This window comes from Glandiceps talaboti, chromosome 3 (genome assembly GCF_964340395.1).
Source record: "Glandiceps talaboti chromosome 3, keGlaTala1.1, whole genome shotgun sequence".
Lineage (NCBI taxonomy): Eukaryota > Metazoa > Hemichordata > Enteropneusta > Spengelidae > Glandiceps > Glandiceps talaboti.
Window position 1 is genome coordinate 759,896 of NC_135551.1, and position 20,969 is coordinate 780,864.

Genomic DNA, 20,969 nt, shown 5'->3' on the forward strand with positions numbered 1-20,969 from the left:
TGAAAAATAGCCTATACAACAACCTTAACTATTATAACAAAATCCAAACAATGATGAGCACAGGGATATATGAGTCTCTATTTAACAGAGGTTTTTATTAGCCTCTTTTTGTCATGAAATTTCCTTAAGGATTCCTCAAAGTTGTGGTCTTTGAGACCTTTACCCTCAAGTCGAACTCGTAATAGTCTCTCACAATGTAGTGGTGAGAGCCTGTTTCTCAGCTTGGATACCACTATATTCTGTTGGCTGAATACCCGCTCACACCCAGCTGTGTGGAGCGGTATGAAAGTAAAAGTGTTCTTATGTAGTCACATGAAAATTAAATACATAAATAAGTAAAGTAATATTTCTGCTTGTTATTGTTTGTACAGTAGGGAAGCATGTTCAAGTCGCGAACCGTAAGTCCTTACCTTATGAAGCCATGCAACCGTTGTAAGCCTGACACGGAAAAGTGGACATCGCGACGGTAGTTTTCTGTGGTAGCGATTTGAGTTGTTACCTACAAGATTAGTAATTGTGTTGATAAATTTATGCTTCAAGTATTTATTCTAAAACATCGGTGATCGTAACATCACTGATCGTAACATTCATTCAAGGAGTTGACGTCTTTTCTCATGCATGATGAACGCAGTGACGGTCAGGCGAGGTCATCAAAGGGCATACTAATTTGAATATCTTGAATCGTATTGGTTTGATCTGTTTCACTATACCCGGGGAATGGTCACGCGTGTATCGTGTATTTAAATAGTCAAACATGGATAGAGGGACATGAAACAGTATAAGTATTCAGATTTGCTTTGCAAAAGATGATGTGTGGGGGCATCATTTCAAACAGCTGACGTGAGTTGGGTTTACAATGTACTTCCGTACTCCGCCTCTACCAAATCGGCACTCCAGCACTGGAGTGTCTAAATTTCACTGTTAGCCACAATGCGCCTTTGTGGGCACCAAGAAGTCGATTTCAATGTGCCAATTTTCAATTAAATGTGACTATGGCGCGGGGTGCGTTGCCTTCCCAATCACTGTATATGGTAAAATTGATACATGCCGTGAATTGTGATGGCAGCCATATTGGATTCCAAGATGGCTGCCACTGCGTAAGAAATGACCAAACATATATTTTGAAAATAAAAGTGCCAAATAATATATCAAATTAAAGCTATCTTTGTATTGATTACACTTTTGGCACTGTTATGACATTTCAATGATTTGAAGGTGATGACAGCCATTTTAGAATTCAAGATGGCTGAAACAGCACGAAAAATAACCGTTTATACATTTTGTTTTTGTGCTGGTTAGACCTCTGCTACTTATATGGCATTTCAATAAATAATAAACCGTGTTTTATGCAGAAAACCTATTTTCATAGAATCAGTCACAAATACAATGTATGGCCTAGTGCAGTTGTGATATATGTGTACAATGAATAGACCTAGTATGCAACAGTAATGTTGATGGGCCTTGACAAATAAAACAAAACATTAGAAAAGTACAGTTATAGTCTTGTTTTAGAGTTATTTAAACAATAATGTACGCCCTCCCAGCCCATAATGGACGAAAGCAAAGTTTGAACGACATAATGGGGAGGCGATAGCCGAGCCCATTATGGAGTGCAAAGTTTGTTTGAGTTACATTATTGTTATTATTTTATAGTTTTGCCAATTCCAGTGAATTTGTAGACCGAGAAACGCAAATCAACGTATAATATACACAGCGCTGAACATCGTCTGCCATGTTCGGCCCGGAAGCTGAATACTAATCATAGTGACACACGTACGTACACGTACACACACATATACACTTCAATGAACTGCTGTGAACACAAATTTGTTTCATTTTAATTTCAATCTTTTTAAAAAAATTCTTATGGTGTTTACCCCATAATTTCCACACCTTTTAAATACCCACACCTTTATTGCCTTACGGACATAAGTGTGTATTGTTATGCTCGTGCCGGGGCCGCGATGCCCAATAACAGAGTACATTATCAGTAATAATGTACAGCGATGATGTCACAAAATTCACTGGAATTGGTAATGCTATTATAATACAGAATATTGTACATGTAGTTGAACTTACAAGGTATACACAATAAACTATTTGTTCTCAATTTTCAGAAGATTCACCTGATCAATGTTAAAGCACCATAGGTAAAAGAGCAATCAATACAGGATATAAATCTAGTTCTTGGAACTTTGGTTGCAGGTTCATGACAATGACTATTCATCATATGACTGCATATGTGACTGGCAGTATATGATTATGAAATTAAGGGAAAATGTAGTGAAAGCTACATCCTTATGGGAAAGTGTTGGTCCTTATACTAGACGCAGTTTATGCACCCATAAAGATCAAACAATTTTGTACTTAAGCATTCACCCACGTTGATCAACACTGCCACTGATCTAGTATTAGTTAAACCAAGAAGAAATAAGCCTTAATGACAAAACAGGAAAATATGGGAGGGGGGGGGTCATAATAATGGAACTTTGAAAGTTTGAGATGTAGATCGTCTGGCAGTGATGTTTGATTAACAAGTGGTGTTGACGAAGGAAATAGGAGATGTGAGAGATTAGCAACATCCCTAGTGTGATATGCACAAGTTTGACCCACCAACTAGGAATATATAGCAGTTGGTACATGTAAGTCATGAAATACAGTAGGGACAATTGCCATAATATATTTATATATAATCCCACAAAATCAATGTTAGTTTTATGCCATAATGCTCCAAGAATGATTCCACAGACTAATACAAATTCGAGCCGGTAGTCCGTGGAATTGATTTTGTGGGGTTATATTATTTATCACATAATTTGTAAGTTTTTCCACATGTTTTTCTACAACTTTGAAAGATATTTTACGAATACTGCATTGTTTCATTGCACTTTATTCATCATCGCGCATTAAAAAATGGCATCCGATGGCTATGCAAATTATGTAATCGCGTGACCTGCGAGGTCAAGCTTACCTCCACGGTACAGATCTGCTGTGGTTTCTCAACCAAAATTATTGGTTAGAAAGTTACAATGCACATGTAATATCAAATTTATTTTTAAACGTACCACAAGTAAAGTTTGTCTGAATGCGATTTTTGTTCTGTCATTTTAATCATATTTGCTCGGGATGTGTAAGTTTGGAGCTCTGGGCTCAATGGAAAATTGGAAGTAACTTCGCTTGCCGGCTGGTACTTCAATAACCTGCATATACATACATGATTTTTAGATAGAATAAAATGTATTAAATGAAAATAAAAGTACCTCTACGTATCATACTCATGCCACCTAAGGATACAATGTGTGCATTTACGTTTTGAAAGCACATAATTATTACGATAACTTGATCGTAGCATAGGATTGGCAGGAACACTCGATCAAAGAGTTGAGAGAAAAAAATAGTTCGGTAGAACAGGGGTGATATGGGTTTTTGATCTGCCCTGTTTGACGTCACACAGGTGAAGATTTGCACTTATTTATGTGATAAAATATAATACTAGCTACAGATTTTTGGTAGGATTGAAAAACAAAAATGTCTATCTTCGTAGACAAAGCAATGTAACCGATCAACATGATTCACATAAGTAAAAAGCCAATGTAGTCCACGAAATGCTGCTTGCATGATGGACATTTTAGGCACAATTGAAAACCAAGAGTGTCTACTAGGTGTTGTTGACAAAAAATGTAATCATGCAGTACAATTGACATATTTAAAAGAGGTGACATATTTCATTATTTGAAGATATGCTTGCATGATCTACAGACATTTTTGGCACGAATGAAAACCAAATTTGTCTGCCGTGTTAAAAAAAAATGAAATTGTGCAGGTATTCTGTGTCTTCTTGACCTTCATACACATCTGTTTTCTTTCCTCAGTGATGCCTGTACAAAATTGTGTTTGATTTTGGGTCAAAGCAATATTTTTCAATTAAAAAATTTGAAATAAAATGAAATAAAATCCCAACCTACCTACCCTATTCTCTGAGGCCATTTTACCAAAAATATTTATTTTTTTCCTCAAATTAAAAAAAACAACATATTTGAAGAAATGCTTGCAAAGACATTTTTGACATGAAAACCAAAAATGTCTGTCACGTAGACAAAACAGTGTAATGTTCAGTAGGATTGACATAAAAAGTCGACGTTGTCCAAGAAATGCTTGCATGATAGACATTTAAGGCACAATTGAAAACCCTAAATGTCTATCGTGTGGACAAAAATGTAGCATGGATATTGAATTGAATTGAATTGAATTGAATTGAATTGAAATTTATTTCACCAGAACTTATACAGTATATACAGATATTGAATAAATATATAGAAATGAAAGAGAGAAAAAAAAAATACAACGTCGAGGGACAAAATAAAATTCTGGTGAGGACCAAGGACAGTAGTTCTTTCTGAACTAATCGAGGTCCAAGGCCCTGACTGACATGCTTAATATAATGTATTGCTGGTTACACTGTTATAAAAATAAATATATACATAACAAATGTTATACACACGCATCACACTCACTCATAGAAAAAACTAACCAAACCAATCATACATTCATACACATACTAAATATTCATAAACTAAAGTTGTACAAATTTTACAAATCACTGCTGTCACAAATAAATAAATGGGCTATATACATGTATATGGAATGTCACTAACTGAATAAAAACTGTTTTAATTCAGACTTAAATTTTTCCCGACTGTGAAGCGATTTAATTGGTAGGGGTACTGCGTTCCATGCCTTGACTGCTGCGTAGTTAAAATTATACTGAGTTTGTGTCAAGTTGGCCTTAGGGATTGGTAAATTTGCATTAGATCTTGCTTTGGTTGGATAGTTATGGGTCAAATGAACTTCGAAGTAATGCTCAAGATTGTGAATATAGCGATTGTGTATTAAATCGAAGATGAAAATGCAAGTTTGAAGACTACAGAGTTTGTAAATATCAAGAATTTTAAGTTGATGAAAGAGAGGAGTAGAATGGGCATGGTAATCTGAGAAAGTTATGAAGTGGACAAGCTTCTTTTGTAGGCGAAGGAGGGGGTGTAGTGCTGTTGGGAAGGTGTTTCCCCACACTTCCACGCAATAGCTAAGATGAGGTAGAATTAAAGTGTTGTAAAGGAGTATGAGAACAGATCTTGGCACATAGTGACGAATACGAGAAATGATTCCAACCTTAGGATTGATTATGTTACATACTTTTTCGATATGAGACTTCCAATTTAGGAAGGAATCGATTGAGACACCTAGATATGTTGCTGATGATACTCTTTCAATAGGTTTATTTCCAATATAAAGGCGACCTTCAACGTTGAGAATTTTCCGGGGCGTTTTTATAAGCATATAGTTTGTTTTGTCTGTATTAATTGTAAGCTTATTTGCATTACACCAGAGGTATACCTGGTCAAGAGACTGGTTTTGATCGAAAAGGTTTACATTTGGGTACGAAAAGTGTTGAAATAGATTTGTATCATCAGCAAAAAGACGAATATTGAAAGCGTTGGTAGATTTGTTAATATCATTAATATAGATCAGAAAAAGAAGAGGTCCCAAGATAGATCCTTGTGGTATACCACAATTCACCTGTCTTGGTGAAGAGGTTGTGCCATTTATTTGAACAACTTGTTGACGATTTTCCAGATACCTTTTGAACCAACGGAGTGGAAGGCCTCTTATTCCATAGTGAAAAAGTTTGTTTATTAGAATGTTATGGTCAATGGTATCAAAGGCTTTTTTAAGGTCAATAAAAACACCAAATGTAACAAAACCTTTGTCCATTTTGTCTGAGATATCGGAAACTAGATCAATTAAGGCAAGCTTAGTGCTATGCTTTTTACGAAATCCATACTGTGTATTTAGTAGAATGTTATACTTTTCAAGAAAAACAGTTAATTGACTCTGAACAAGGGATTCGAAAACTTTGCTGAGAATAGGCAACACAGATATTGGTCTGTAGTTGCTTACTTCAAGTACTGATCCATTTTTGTAGATGGGTGTAACTTTTGCAAATTTTAGGGGGTCTGGAAAACGCCTTCAAGAAAAGAACGGTTAATAATGTGAGTTAGTGGTGGTGAGATGAAATGAACAGAGTCAATGACGAGTTTGGGGTGTATATGATCGAGACCCATAGCTTTCCTTGAATCAAGACGATTAATCTGTTTAGCGACGTCATTTTCAGTTACTGGGTGGAAAAAAATTGAGTTTGGATAGTTATCAGTGAGATAACCAGCAAAATTATTGGTGGAATTTATTTTTGCAGCAAGACTTGGCCCAATGTTGGTGAAAAAATTATTAAAAGTTTCAGCAATATCACCATTTTCTGTTAAAATTGTGTATGTATTGTTACTTGCTCTTATTTGTTTGGGGGATGACATCTGGCTTTGTCTTTTGTTTAAAATGTCGTTGATTGCTTTCCATAATTTGTTTGTATTGCCTGTTGCTGACAAAATTTCTCTATAATAGTAACGTTTCTTTGCTAGTTAAGCAGTTTTGTCAGAAGGTTACGATATACTTTGCAGTGTTCGATCTAGGATACCAAAAAGGAGGGCCATTGTGGGCCCCTACCTGTGCAAAAAGGGGGCCATTTGAGAAAAAAGAGGGCCATCATTGTCCACCATCACGAAAGGGAAAAATCAGATGATGAATATCACTAATTAAATGTTCCACTATGAGAACATGAAAGTTTTACATTGAAAATAAATATTTAAAGTAGGGACACGCCAAAAGCAAATTTCTTCAGACTTGTTTGACCAGGTGACACTGATAAGAAGATGGAAGTATATCATTATGGGGAAGAAGAAGAAAAGTCAGGTGAATATTTTTAATATTTTTATTTCAACTTTGCCAGCTTGTGCAACCTGTGCATCTGCATTGACTGAGGCACTTTGAAAGTTTTTTTTTTTAGTTGCAGTTCCAGAATTGCTTGATGGTGATCTTTATTTCCAACATGGCTACTCATGATTGAAGTCTTGAAATTTTTACATCCTTCACCAATGGTAAATGGATTTTTTTTGTTTGCTTCCTTGCAGATCCGGCAAAACATTCCATTTTCCTTGAAATACAGCCAATGCCATATAGCCAACCATTTCTCCTGAAGAAGAAAACATTTGTTCAAACTCTTTGTTATGTGTAAATGACTGTGAAACAAATAAAAGATATATTTTTGGTCAATGATATGTCATGTCCAAAAACGGAAAAGAAATGGCACTAAATCACTCACATGATGCCCACAGTGACGGATTATTAAAGACTAATGACAACCTGGTACAGACAACTAACCAAAAAAGTTTCAAAAGTATTTATCAACAGTTTAATTCTCCACCTGATAAAGGTAGTGCAAAATTAAGTAACATCAAATTCATGACAGGACTAAAAAAATATTCATAATTACACTGCCACTATAAATAATTGGAAGCAGATTGCAAATATTCTATTACAACTGAAACTAAACCGAAAATAAAAACACTACATTGTTTAATTCTACCAAGAAAGCCTCTTCATCGATTTACTACTCTGTGAATTTATCTCTTGGCATTAACTCTACGTGACATGCGGCAAAACATTTAAAAGGAAATATACCAATATTTAAAATGATCTGTTTCACAGGGAATCGGATATTTGCCGTAACATTTGTTTCGGAAAAGATTTCAAAATGCAAACATCGACTTCTGATCTTCACCAGATTACCAAATACCTAAGTACAAAATTTCTGATGCCTCGACTGTCAGGGCTGCATCGGCTGAAACTGTTTCCCCTTCAGCTGGCTTCGGTACATGTAAAAAGTCAGAGAGCAACCGCTGGCGTTTCGCCATAGCGGCCCTCACGCTCGTGCTTACTGACTGTGATCGTGAGCGTCCATTTTGAAAATGAAAACATGTGATTTGCATACGCTGACCTGAGATGTAGACTAACCTCAGCACCGATTACCCGATCCGACTGCCTTTGCAGTTACATCGTTTATATGCATTTGTTTAGATACATGTGAAGTTACAAAGAGGGGTGGGTAATTAATATTAGGTATGAGGTATATTACGACCAGTTTCGAAAAGTTTGTGACCTGTCAATGTTGTATACATACGGCATATGCAGACTCCAAATTGTTGCGCCCGAAAAGGCGCACAGACTTTAGAAATAGTGGCCAATCGGATTTTTTTAGCGCAAATTGCGCAATGGCGCGGCCTAGATCGAACACTGTACTTTGTAACTATTAAAACGTTCTAAATCGTTCGGGCACCGCTTTACTTTTGAAAATAACTTGTGTTTTGTGCGAATAGAAATATGTAACCCTTTTGATATCCAGGGTTTACGAAATCCTCAATTTTTGGTTTTGCACTGTTTTGTAGGAGCATGTTTTGAAGTGAGACGACAGAAGATATCACAGAATATGGTGTATGCTATGTCTGGGTCATCACAGTCATAAACTGACTGCCAAGAGATGTTACTAAGATCAGATAGAAAGGCTTGTCTGTCATATTTAGAAAAATCACATTTGGAGAAAGTATTGTTACTATTGAAGACATGCTCAAAGTGTTTGATTTGTGCAAAGACTGGGAAATGGTCGCTGATGTCGGTGTGGATGCTACCACATTCAAGAAAATAATCAGTTATATTACTTATCACGTGATCAATTGTCGTGCTACTGGATACAGTTGATCTGGTGGGAGTGTCTATCAATTGTGCAAAATTGTAGCTATTCAGAATAGAAGTGTAATTTGCAATTAGGGTATTCTTTTGACTCGTGTCGATGTTAACATCGCCCATTATAATGCATTTTTTGTTTTTAGAGGAAATAGACTCAAGGCAGATTTCTAAGCTGTCAAGAAATTCTTGAACTGTTGTGTTGGGTTTCCTATAAATTACACCAATTATCACACTTTCTTTGTTTATGTCAACTTCGATGAATAATGATTCTGAATGTTGGATTCTAAAGGTGTTAATTTGCGAAAAAGACAATGAATTGTGAATGTATAATGCTGTTCCCCCACCTTTGGTATGTATGCGGTTGCATGTGATAATTTTGTAGCATGGGAGCGTAAAAAGAGAACAGTCATTGTTGTGCAACCATGTCTCAGTCAATGCAATTACAGAAAAATCATGATGTATATTGCCTAAAAAGGAAACAAGCTCATCATAATGCTTTGAGAGTGATCTAATATTTAAGTGAAAAGTTGAAAAGAATTGCTTTGGGTTATTATCAGAAGTTAATGGAGATGTACCTGAATTAAGCTGTTCCAATGAATACGATTTGCAGTTATAGTTTATAGTTTGTGGTTGATTGTCGGTGGCTTCCATAGATTGTTAACAATTTTACGAGTCCACGTTCTTTCTGTATTATTGCATACGCTCGATGTCATGCAATGTAATAATCTTTAGTGCCCTTCCTTCCTCATTCCTTTTTACAAAAATTCTTCCGTTGTTCGTCCAGATGAACTTCCATTTTAGATACTTCTTTTTCTCATTTGTTTTGTGGAACAGTTGTTTGTTGGCCGGGCTTAGATTTTTGTTGATATAGATTCGATTGTCAGAATGATTACCAATGTTTATGTCTTTTGTTGATTTGTTCTTGAGGTGTTTTCGTGCAGCATAGATGTTATTGCGGATGGTTCTCCTAGTGAATCTAACAATTATCGGGGCTGGGGTTCTGTGTTCTTGATGCGACCTTGATGGCAGACGGTGACTGATGTCGATGTCGCTTGATGTTATCCTAATGCCGACTGTGTTAGCGACTTTAGTAACAATCGAGTCGGTGTCTTCGTCCGGTAGTTCTGGGATGACGTGTATCTCAAGGTTATTTCGTCTTGTGTATTGCTGTAAGTCATGGAGTTCTTGTTGTGTTGTGCTGAGGTTGTTGTCAATGGTAATGAGTTGTTGCTTAAGGCTTTTGTTTTCAGTTTCCATTTCATCCATCCTTCTCTTGTACATATCGAAAAAAGTGCTGATGTATTCGACTGAGTTCTGTAGTTCATTCAGTTTGTGTTCTAACGCTGGTATCGTATCCACTTTCTGGTTTAGTGCAGCCAGTGTTGACAGTATTTGTTCGAATTCGCTTTGTTCCCCTTGGTCAGCCATCTTGGCTTTGTCTTGCTTACCCGAGCTTGAACTTGGGAAACGTTTCGTTTCGCAATTTCGGCAAAGTTCAAGGTCTCCTTGGCACAGGCGCACCCCTCTTGTTTGACTACAGTCGTTGCACTTCATGTTGAGGTATTATAGATGATGCAGAATGTAAATTAGTGGAGATTTTGGTAAATTCTGTTAGAGCTAGATCAAAGTGATGTGCTCGTGTAACCTCGCATTGTCTGTCTATTTAAATATATATATTTAAAAGATTTATTTGAAGAAATACTTAAGAAATTTAGTTTAGAAATTTTAGTGGCGAAATCAAAATAAAAAAACATTAATTTCCATTGCATGTGATACGCATGATTTTGCGTCACAGCGAACACTGGTCCAGGAGCAATTTGCGTAATTAATGGTTTTCGGTAATTACAAAATGTAGGCTATACATTTGTATATATCTCAAGAATAAAGGCTTCAAATTCATTATAACTTGGTACATATATTTGTGATACCAAATCGCATCTGTCCTGAAAATATTATCGATTTAGCTTTTAGTTTTAATAAGTTATTGGCATATTTTCTGTAATTAGACGAGGCCACAAAAAAAGGTTGTTTCTGGTTAGTGTGATGATGCAAATTTTTTGTTTTAATTGTTCATGATTAGTTCTGCAGTTGTCTTCCCTGAAGTAGCAATTAATGTAGGGAGAGTTATGTTGTGTTTTCCCTTGGATCTGCAGTCTGCATTGGCTGGACAAACACAAGGAAAAAAAAAAGATTGACGTGGGGTCACAGTGACAAGAAGCAATTTTTTTTTTCTTGGCCATAAAAACTCCTACCGTGAGATCTATGCTACAACTTTCTATAAAAGCTTCACATTATTACATGTGTGGTTGGCCGTACTGAGATCGCATCTGCAGGCAATCATGCTGGAGATTTCGCCTACATAACTTCATACAACCTCTTCACTATTTCAAAATTGAAAATCTTGTTTTTACTTCATTCGATACTCCTGTGTCCGACTCTCAGCCTAGAAAGTTGTCAGTAGAAAATGTGCCAATGCCGGTGAATTCATAAATATCGGCATTCAGCAGGTGACATTCTAAATTTACTGGTATCTACATTTGTAAATGATGAAATTTCACATTTGTCGGCATTTTACTGGCAATTTTGAAGGTCGCACTTGGAATTAATTTATACGTCGCAGTGTAGACGAAATATCGTGAATGACATACTCTGACTCCAATGTATCAAAACAAATGAAGATAGACAACGTTGTTGACATTAGTTTTGATTGACACTTCCTTGCATTAGATAACAATGGATGACCATTCACATGAGCAGTGTACACAAATTTGATAGGTTTGTTGTTGTACAAGCCTTCAATTTTGACACAGTTTGCCCTTTTCTGGTTTTTCATTGGCTACTCCCGTTTGCTCCTAGACATTGGTGATTTTAAAGATTAGTTTAATGTCTCTCCTCAATCAAGACAGTTTGACCAAGTACCTGTGGAGAACCATCCGTTCCAGTATGAGTAAACGACATACAACTCATTTCTTTTCTCCAGCCAGTAAGCTAGGTACATGTGATGGAAATGATGAACAACCCGCTAATCGCAACAAGACAACAGGCGATGTTTCAAATGTGATGGCTTGTAGAGTTCAATCATCACAGTCTGGAAAATCTCAAGATGTAAAATTGGTACGATGGCTTAAACAATTTGAGTGGATGAACATCCATACCAGTGAAGACAGCAAGTACCTAATAGATGGCAGTATTTACAGAGTATGGTGTCAATATTGTAAATTCTTGAAAGAGAAGTCTGATTTCGCTTTGGTAACAGAGAAAATTGGTTGAAAAACAAACAAACTTTAAAGTTTAATGGAACACTCAATTTCGGTGACACATGTTCTAGCGAATTCAAAGACATTTGGCGAAACCAGTGGCGGCGACCAGTCCCTTGGTATAACTAGTACTTACAGGGTGATAACAAAATAGCAGAAATGAAAATAAAGATAATTATTGCCTGTCTGATAGCCAAACAAGAACTTCCATTTTCACTATTTCCCAGTTACCGCTACTGCTCAGAAAAAATGGCATCGGTATTAAATCCAACCTATGATAACACTCACAAATGTCCAGAGATGAACAATTGCTGGACGAATCAGGAATGACTTGGCTAACGATATCAGAAACGAAGCTATATATATTTCTATTTTGATTGACGGTGACACACATGCCAATGATGGTGTTAGTATGACAAAAACTATATGTGACAAAGTTGATGAAAGTTGGAAGCAGAAACTTATTGGATTTCAAGCAGATGGTGTGTCTGTCAATCTCGGTCGAAACAGGAATGTACATGTATGGACTTTCCCCAGGGATGAAGTAGGGAAATAATACCGTATCTCTTCACTGTATTACAGTTGTTAAACTGTTATGATGCTTATCATGAAGTATGTATAATTTTCTGATGCATAATAGTAATGTTATGAAGGTTTGAATTCTGTTTATTATTTGCCATGTAAACGGGTGTACATATCTCGGGTATGTAGGGGATCCCGAAAGCCAAGTGAAGTCAAGGATGGCAAACTTTCCTGTGCTGAGAATTAGGCAGTGGGCATTTGAAGAACATTTCTGACCACTAACTTTCACTTGGACTTGAAAAATCACAGATGTAGAGCTAAATTTCTTGCATAAATCATAAAATTGCAAGACTACCCTTATAGAAGGCATTTAGTGTAAATCTGGTGATTTCAACAATTTCCCAACTAGACACCAAATGAAAAATTCCTACGAAATATCAAACACTCGGCCCAGTGGTTTTTGAGTTTAAGTCTTGCACACACACACACACACACACTGTGTCTATAGCACCAATGAACCCCTTAGTGGTTCAGATGTGCTAAAAATGAAACAAGTGGTAACAAGATTAGCATTTCTCCAAGTTTTTATTAGCTCCGTTGTCAGCGAAAGCTGAAAGCGTAGCTTTGGGTATAGGTTGTATAGAGTATAGAGTGTATAGGTGAATCATAGGTGTCCGTCAAACTTTTATATTTTCACTATCTTCTCTGAAAGTAACAGCCAGAATACTTCGATATTTGGTGTGCATGTTCCCTGGGGGGAGGCTATTCAGATTTGTTCATGCCAAGTTGATCTGTGCCATTTTCAATTTTTTATGATTTTTTTCCCAAAATTGACATTTTCATCAACTCCTCATATACTTCAAGTCAGATTGCTTTGATATCTGGTGTTTTGATGCACAGAGGGTAGCTTACTTAGATTTGTTAATTTCAAGTCTTCTCTTCTATTTTTTATGATTTTTTTTTTGTAATTTGAAAAAAAAAATGAATATGTTAATGAGCATTATGACCGACGCCATATTGGAAATCAGTCCGTGAGACTTTAGGTAAAGTGCAACTTTTCAAAAGACACTATTGACGTCAAACAAGCAATGTAATATGTGCTATAATCTTAATTCTACGTATTGTTTGCCCAAATGACAAATATTTGTTCCAAAAAGGGTTGTAAACTTCAAATCCAATTCTCCACCCCTCCTACAGAATGGTTCATTCCAGTATATGCACCTCATGATCAAGTGAGAAGTACAAGTCGTGCATGCCTGAACTGAAGTGTATGGAACGATTTTTGACAGAGTCAGTCGTCAATAAAAACGATAATACTCTTTCTAAAATTACCACATTTTGAAAGGGAAAGTACTTTGTGGTTCATTTATGGAGTTTTGTTTTTGTACGATCAATATTGGTGGCAAAATTACAGCGTCAAAATTGCCGATGTGGTAATGCACAAGTGAGTTTCAGAGGATGCCGCGCCGGCCATCTTAATTTAAATCCTCTTATTTCCCGGGCGATTTTCCACAGCAAGTAACAACACAGGACGTTCTTGGTACTCACTAAAATCACACTTCAGACCCACTATAAAAGTGTGATGTTTTCAGATAACATGTAACTTGTGATTAATTCTATATTGTTGTGCAATTTGGAGTGACAGTGAACCAGAATGAAGACAAATCGCGTAACGACCACACTTTATTATTAAATTATTGGCCGACAGTTTACATGTAAAGTTAAACGACATGAATGTGTCTTGCAATTTCCAAAATGCAAATATTTGGCAAGTAAAAATAATTAGAATAATTACAACTTTAATTTGGCTTCAGACTTTGCGTTATGTCACTTTGACTACTACTTTTTAAAACTGGTAGTCAACAGGGAAGATTAGGTAGTCATTCTTTTTTTCAGCATTTAATAATTTATGCATAAACAAAACATTAAGTAATTTTTTTCATGAAATTAGTGACATTCATATTAGGCAAACATTTGACCTGTCCTAAAATACTACATGTAATATCATACTAGTATCATAGTAAGTAAATATCATATAAATGATTATTGTGTATACCAAGCTCTTATTTTGCAATGTCCACTTGGAAACCTCAAACTGACACAAATTTTGGCATAACATGTACATAATAAATATACACATATTTTACATTCATTCAGTCACACACATGTACAAACACCCCCCCCCCCCCCACACACACACACACGACCACCCACAAACACACACACACCAAAAGTTACTGGCCTCAAACATATATACAGGACGTGACTGAGAGATTGACAGAAATAAACTTCAAAACACTAACTAAATTGCTAGTCACACAGCAAAATTACGTACTTTCCATGTTGCAGTTTATTTCACTGAATCAATAACGGTGTGAAGTGTAGAGTTACACGTAATGATTAGTGGCTTATTCCATTCCGGGTGTGTGGGTTGCTTGTCAATCTTATAACACAAATGCTCTCAAATCTGAGCATTTATGCTATTTATTATTATTTACTTTGTAAAAGCTAAAACCTCATACGATAAAAAATACACGCGGTCACCATCCATTTCATCCAAAAAATAACATGCTATGACCCAACCCTAGAGAGAAATGGTATGCGCCAAGGCACGTCCCACTATCTATAAACACAGGAAGTCATTCTGATTATGTCTAGGATTTGTCTCCTCCGCTAAGGGCTTCGATAAACGACGTAAATGTTCATCCTTCCACTAAATTGAGGTATCATAGTATTGAATGACTAGTTGTAAAATACTATTACATTCACGATTAGTGGTGGGAGAATGATTTTATTAATATATATTTTCCTAAGTTTTGTATCATTTTGATCGCAACTGTGTGACATGGAAAAGACAATGAAACAGTCATGAAATCAATAGAGTGTTGCGTTTGAGTAGACGCTATGGCATTTGTAACATCACATATAAGCTACATGTATTTTGTTTATTTTACCAAGCCATTGTTATTGACTACAAAGTAAGCAATATCAAACATGCCAGCCATATCTAATCACATGTAGCTTTAGAGTCCAGCACTCACGCTACATTGCCAACTTGTCAGCAGGCCTTCCATGCATGCGGTGGGTTGGCGTCCCTATTATTTGCGTGGTAGTCAAGGATGACTACCAGTTTTCGAACTTGGTAGTCATTTTGGAAAAACTGGTAGTCAATTGACGCGAGACTACCGCTAATTTCGAGCCCTGTTCCCCATTTTACATGTAATTTTAAATCTGAAAAGGTTCTCTCTGACTCTGGTCATGTCAGTGGTTACCTGCTTACATACGACAGGCGGTGGACGAGTCTACATTGCCGACTTGACTCTAAACAAATAGTAGGGACAATTTGTAAGAATCGAGTCCCGGATTACTCCGTATGCAAGTACGACTAGTCAGTGATCATACGGGGACTGTGTCGGTCACAAGAAACTCCGTAAATTAAAATATCAGACGATGTATGTATTAATCGCCATCTTAGTTTTCCGTATGGCGACAATCCCAAGTACCCGGATGCACGAGGGACTAACCCGGAAGCAAGTCGTTGCCAGCCATACGTTACAGTGGTAACATCGTCCGAGAAATCGCTGCGTTCAGAGTGTCATTATTCACAGAATTTTTTTTTTGAGTGAAAACCCGTCTTGAATTGTATAACTCTATCAAATGAAGACATGTCAAGTTATATTTTGAAAGTTGTATCGCTAGTTTGAGACGATTTCCTCACGTACTATCGACGCTTGGACCTTACTCTAGTTCAGCGGGAAGTTTAGCCAGTCCGATAATTCTTTCTGGTTTAGTTTACAACACTTTTGATCACGCAGATTATGTTTTTGTGATGAAAAGAAATTAAAAATAAAGATCACTTCAACCATTTCGTTGTGTTTTCTTTGTGAAAGGTAATCGAACATGAACGAGTGTTACCATTGTAACATATGGCTGAGAATGACTCTCTTCCAGGTTACTAATGAGTCCCTTGGGATTGTCGCCGTACGGAAACTAAGATGCAGATGCTAAGATGGCGATTAATACATTTCTTCCCTATATATATCTACTACAAGTACAAGTTGAATGTTGTTGACTTGGTAAATTTGAAATTCAAATTGCCTCAAAATTATTTTAGATCCCTAGTTTATTTCATTCATCATTAAAATTTTCCAGGGTTAGCTGTAAGACTGGAATTATTTATAGCCAACCTCAAAATCCTCTTTTTTTCTTTTTCTTCTGTGCATTTCCCAGTCATTTTTTAGTCCCAGCCGGACGAAGTCCAGGACGGGGACTTATGGATTGGGTTCCGTCTGTCCGTGTGTCCGTGCGTCCATGCGTCCGTCCGTCCGTCTGTCCGTCCGTCCGCAGCCGTTTCTTGGAGATGCCTGGACTGATTTTTTTCAAACTTGGTACAGGGGCAACATACAATGGCATACATATGCACGTCAATTTGTTTCATGATACGATCCAATATGGCCGCCTAGCAGCCATTTTGTTTGCAAACTTTCCCTGTCTAAAGCCATAACTCAGACATGCTTGAACAGATCTCATTCAAAATTGGTATTAGGACAGTGTTCTATGGCATATATGTGCATATTCATTGTTGTCATGATACGATCAAATATGGCCGCCTAGCAGCCATTTTGTTTGCAAATTTTCCCTGTCTAAAGCCATACCTCAGACATGCTTGAACAGATCTCATTCAAAGTTGGTATTAGGACAGTGTTCTATGACATACATGTGCATATCCATTTTCATTGTGATACGATCCAATATGGCTGCCTGGCAGCCATTTTGTTTGTGAATTTTCCATGTCCAAAGCCATAACTCAGACATGCTTGAACAGATCTCATTCAAAGTTGGCATTAGGACAGTGTTCTATGACATACATGTGCATATTCATTGTTGTTGTAATATGATCCAATATGGCCGCCTGGCAGCCTTTTTGTTTGCAATTTGTCTATGTCCAAAGCCATAACTCGGTCATGCTTGAACAGATCACATTCAAAGTTGGTATTAGGACAGTGTTCTATGACATACATGTGCATATTCATTTTCATCGTGATATGATCCCCATACCCGACCAATCCTTTATTGTTGTAGGCATGTTCCATGTCCAACAAGCAGACAACATATCCTAGTCTGTTTGATTTAGGTTCACAAATGTTGTTGCGTGATCAGAGTAGTGATAATTCCTTAAAACCCAATCTTAGCGGGGACTATGTTATTCTCAATGACTTGTTTTCTGAGAATGTGTGCAATTTTTCATAACAGTAGATTTTTGTTATAAAATGGTGACTATGGTATAAAAGTACAACACGTTACCAACTTTCTGTGTAAAATGTGTTTTATAGTGAGACATCATATGAAAACACTAACCACTTTATTACATTAATTAAAAAAAAACCAGCGAAGTACATTTGAAGTACATGTTCATTCATTTTGAAGTTGTTCTTGGTCCTTTGAAAAATGTAAATATAAATTTGAGTATAAAGATGAAGACTGCTTAAAATGGATCATTTATAGCAACTATCATGGAGAATTATCATTTATAGCAACTATCATGGAGAATTATCATTTATAGCAACTATCATGGAGAATTATCATTTATAGCAACTATCATGGAGAATTATCATTTATAGCAACTATCATGGAGAATTATCATTTATAGCAACTATCATGGAGAATTATCAGGTTTTTTTTTACCAATGTATGTATTTGAAATATTGTAATGAAGGACAGTCACGCTGACCTGCATTAGGTGATGTGTGCGTGTAAACTGAATATGTTATATCTCTACACAGTAGTACTTTGAAAGATCCAGGGGATCAAATCAATATAAGGGGAATTGACTCTTTCAAATATATCCATACATGCACACTTTGAAGTAAACTGACACAAATAGTCCGTAAATGGTATATACATGCAATGTCCTCTAAATGTGACTTTTTCTATAGGCCCTAATAGTTTACTAATGATTTCTGAAATTTACTACAACTTTTTCGACCCGGTAACTTACTAAGAATTTTCAAAACCGAGAGGAAACTCATGAATGTCATTTTATTGATACAGTGTTTCAATGGCAGTACCTGTATTTAATTTAAGAGGCCTGGGTTACCATGACAATATCTGCATATTATTTGAATGTGCTTATTTTGCTGTTACAGCATTTCCATGACAACAACTGTGGAAGAAAAATAATATGGCAGTCAGCAATACGGATACCAAGCTATTACAAGATTTGAAACAAAGATTTCCTGAAATTCCAGAGGGCATAGTTTCATTTACTATCAAACAGGTTTGTACCTTTGGCTTTCCTTATTGTTATTTTTACTGTCGGTTCAGTCCAGCAATCATTGAAGTTATTATATATAACACTGGAATTCACCTCTTTCCTACCTACTTAGCTGACCATTGAGTAGTTAGCTGACCATTGAGTAGTTAGCCGACCATTGAGTAGTTAGCCGACCATTGAGTAGTTAGCCTACCATTGAGTAGCTAGCCTACCATTGAGTAGTTAGCCTACCATTGAGTAGTTAGCCAACCATTGAGTAGTTAGCTGACCATTGAGAATCTAACTGACCATTGAGTAGTTAGCCGACCATTGAGTAGTTAGCCGACCATTGAGTAGTTAGCCTACCATTGAGTAGCTAGCCTACCATTGAGTAGTTAGCCGACCATTGAGTAGTTAGCCTACCATTGAGTAGTGAGCCTACCATTGAGTAGCTAGCCTACCATTGAGTAGTTAGCCTACCATTGAGTAGTTAGCCATCCATTGAGTAGTTAGCCGACCATTGAGTAGTTAGCTTACCATTGAGTAGTTACCAGACCATTGAATAATTACCAGACCATTGAGTAGTTAGCCTACCATTGAGTAGTTAGCCGACCATTGAGTAGTTAGCCAACCATTGAGTAGTTAGCCGACCATTGAGTAGTTAGCCAACCCAGGGGGGGCACGATACCTACCACGTGATATGGTTTGACCCCTAGAACAATAGAGCGTGACCCCGCTGCACTACAACTTAGTACAAGCGAGTATTTCCCATTTTTCAATGAATTTTGAGTGTATATGTAAATAATTTCTCAAGATAAATTCCACATTTGTTGTAAAGCTATAAAGCATCATCCCAAACTGCTTAAATAATATCAAAAACGTCCAGTTGTGAAATTATTTATGTTCGAATGCAGGAGACAGGTCAAACTACTTAGTCAGAGCTTTCGACGAACGCTATTTTCCGATGGTTTTTTCACAGAAGAACACCATGTATTCAATGAAAAAAAATCAACATTTATACATTTTGATTCATGATATTTACGTTATATCTTGCCACCACTAAATGCTCCACGAATAATGACTATACGGCAGCGTCAAAGACTAGTCGAAACTGTCTTAATTTCAAGATGGCGACGCACGCCTCGTCATATTCCTATAAGGGGTGGACCATTTGATATCCGGGGGGGGGGGGGGCTTGGAAGATTTCGGGGGGAAAAAATCAGGATATGAGTGGGTGATGGAAAAAAAAAGATGGACCACTGCTTCTAGAAAAAAAAAATATCTTGATAGGGAAATGATGCACAGGTTTGAGTATACTGTTCAACCTGCTCGTACCTCTCCAACCAGGACACTTGTCAAATCATGACAAACAGTTTCAAACACGTCAGGGACCAGTCAGTTTCGTTAGCCTGTGGTACATATATATATTTGTTCTTGTCTCTGTTTCTTTCATGAATGGTTTAAATATTACTTCATGTAAGGGTTCAAACATAACTATACATACAAATTATACATATAATACATGTATTACCTAGCTACCACACTAGTTATATGTAATTTTTTGGCTGTTTCACAATCAGTGCTTCACTTATCTTGCACTTTGGGGCAAAAGTGAACTTGACTGTTTTGTAACAGTAATCTTCATACTATTACTATCACTATTGGATAGTTTATAAAAGAACTTAATTATTGTCTGAAAGTGTCTGTGAATGGCCTAAACATTGCCTTTAGAAGTAAAAATCCTCCAGGGCCCTAGAACCCCCCCCCCCCCCCCCATTCACACACACACACAAGAGGTACACATATTCCAGTCTCAAAGCTCTTCCTCTACAGCTTACTGTCAGATGCTATGAAACTTTATTCATGGGGTCAGTGACTTTTTGTTGGCCCAATGGAAAATAACACTGACACCCCCCATCCCCCCAAGCTGGAGAAACTGACCGGTCTATCTAAATGTCTGAGCTCACCAATCAAGTTTCCGATTTGTATTTTCAGTGTGTCATCATACCATGGCATAAAAACTGTCAATGATGTTTATTTAATTGAAAATCAAATATGTATGAAATATGTAGTTTTCTAAATAAAATCTGTGTGTGATAGAACAGCATCTTTTTACTCTCTGTATTACCCTGTGTGAAAACCAAACAGAAAATTGTGGCAACAAATGTAGGCGTTCAACGTTGACGTAAAAAAAATCCGTATATCTCAAAGAAGCAAAGAAAAAAAAAGTTGCCAGCATAGGCGAAGGAGAAAAAAAATAATTCTCAGGCAAGCAGGTGGGAAAAAAATAACGACTCTCCACC

General features: G+C 36.7%; 1 protein-coding gene across 1 annotated transcript in view; it reads left to right on the forward strand.

Annotated features, from left to right (window-relative positions):
• The window catches only part of LOC144432809 (TGF-beta-activated kinase 1 and MAP3K7-binding protein 3-like), a 93,315-nt gene that overhangs the window by 5,529 nt on the left and 66,817 nt on the right, over positions 1-20,969 (forward strand). Inside the window, exon 2 of the mRNA XM_078121089.1 lies at positions 18,560-18,690. Within this exon, the coding sequence (XP_077977215.1) occupies positions 18,595-18,690 (96 nt within the window). The 5' untranslated portion in view covers positions 18,560-18,594. The remainder of the gene's footprint in view (positions 1-18,559; positions 18,691-20,969) is intronic.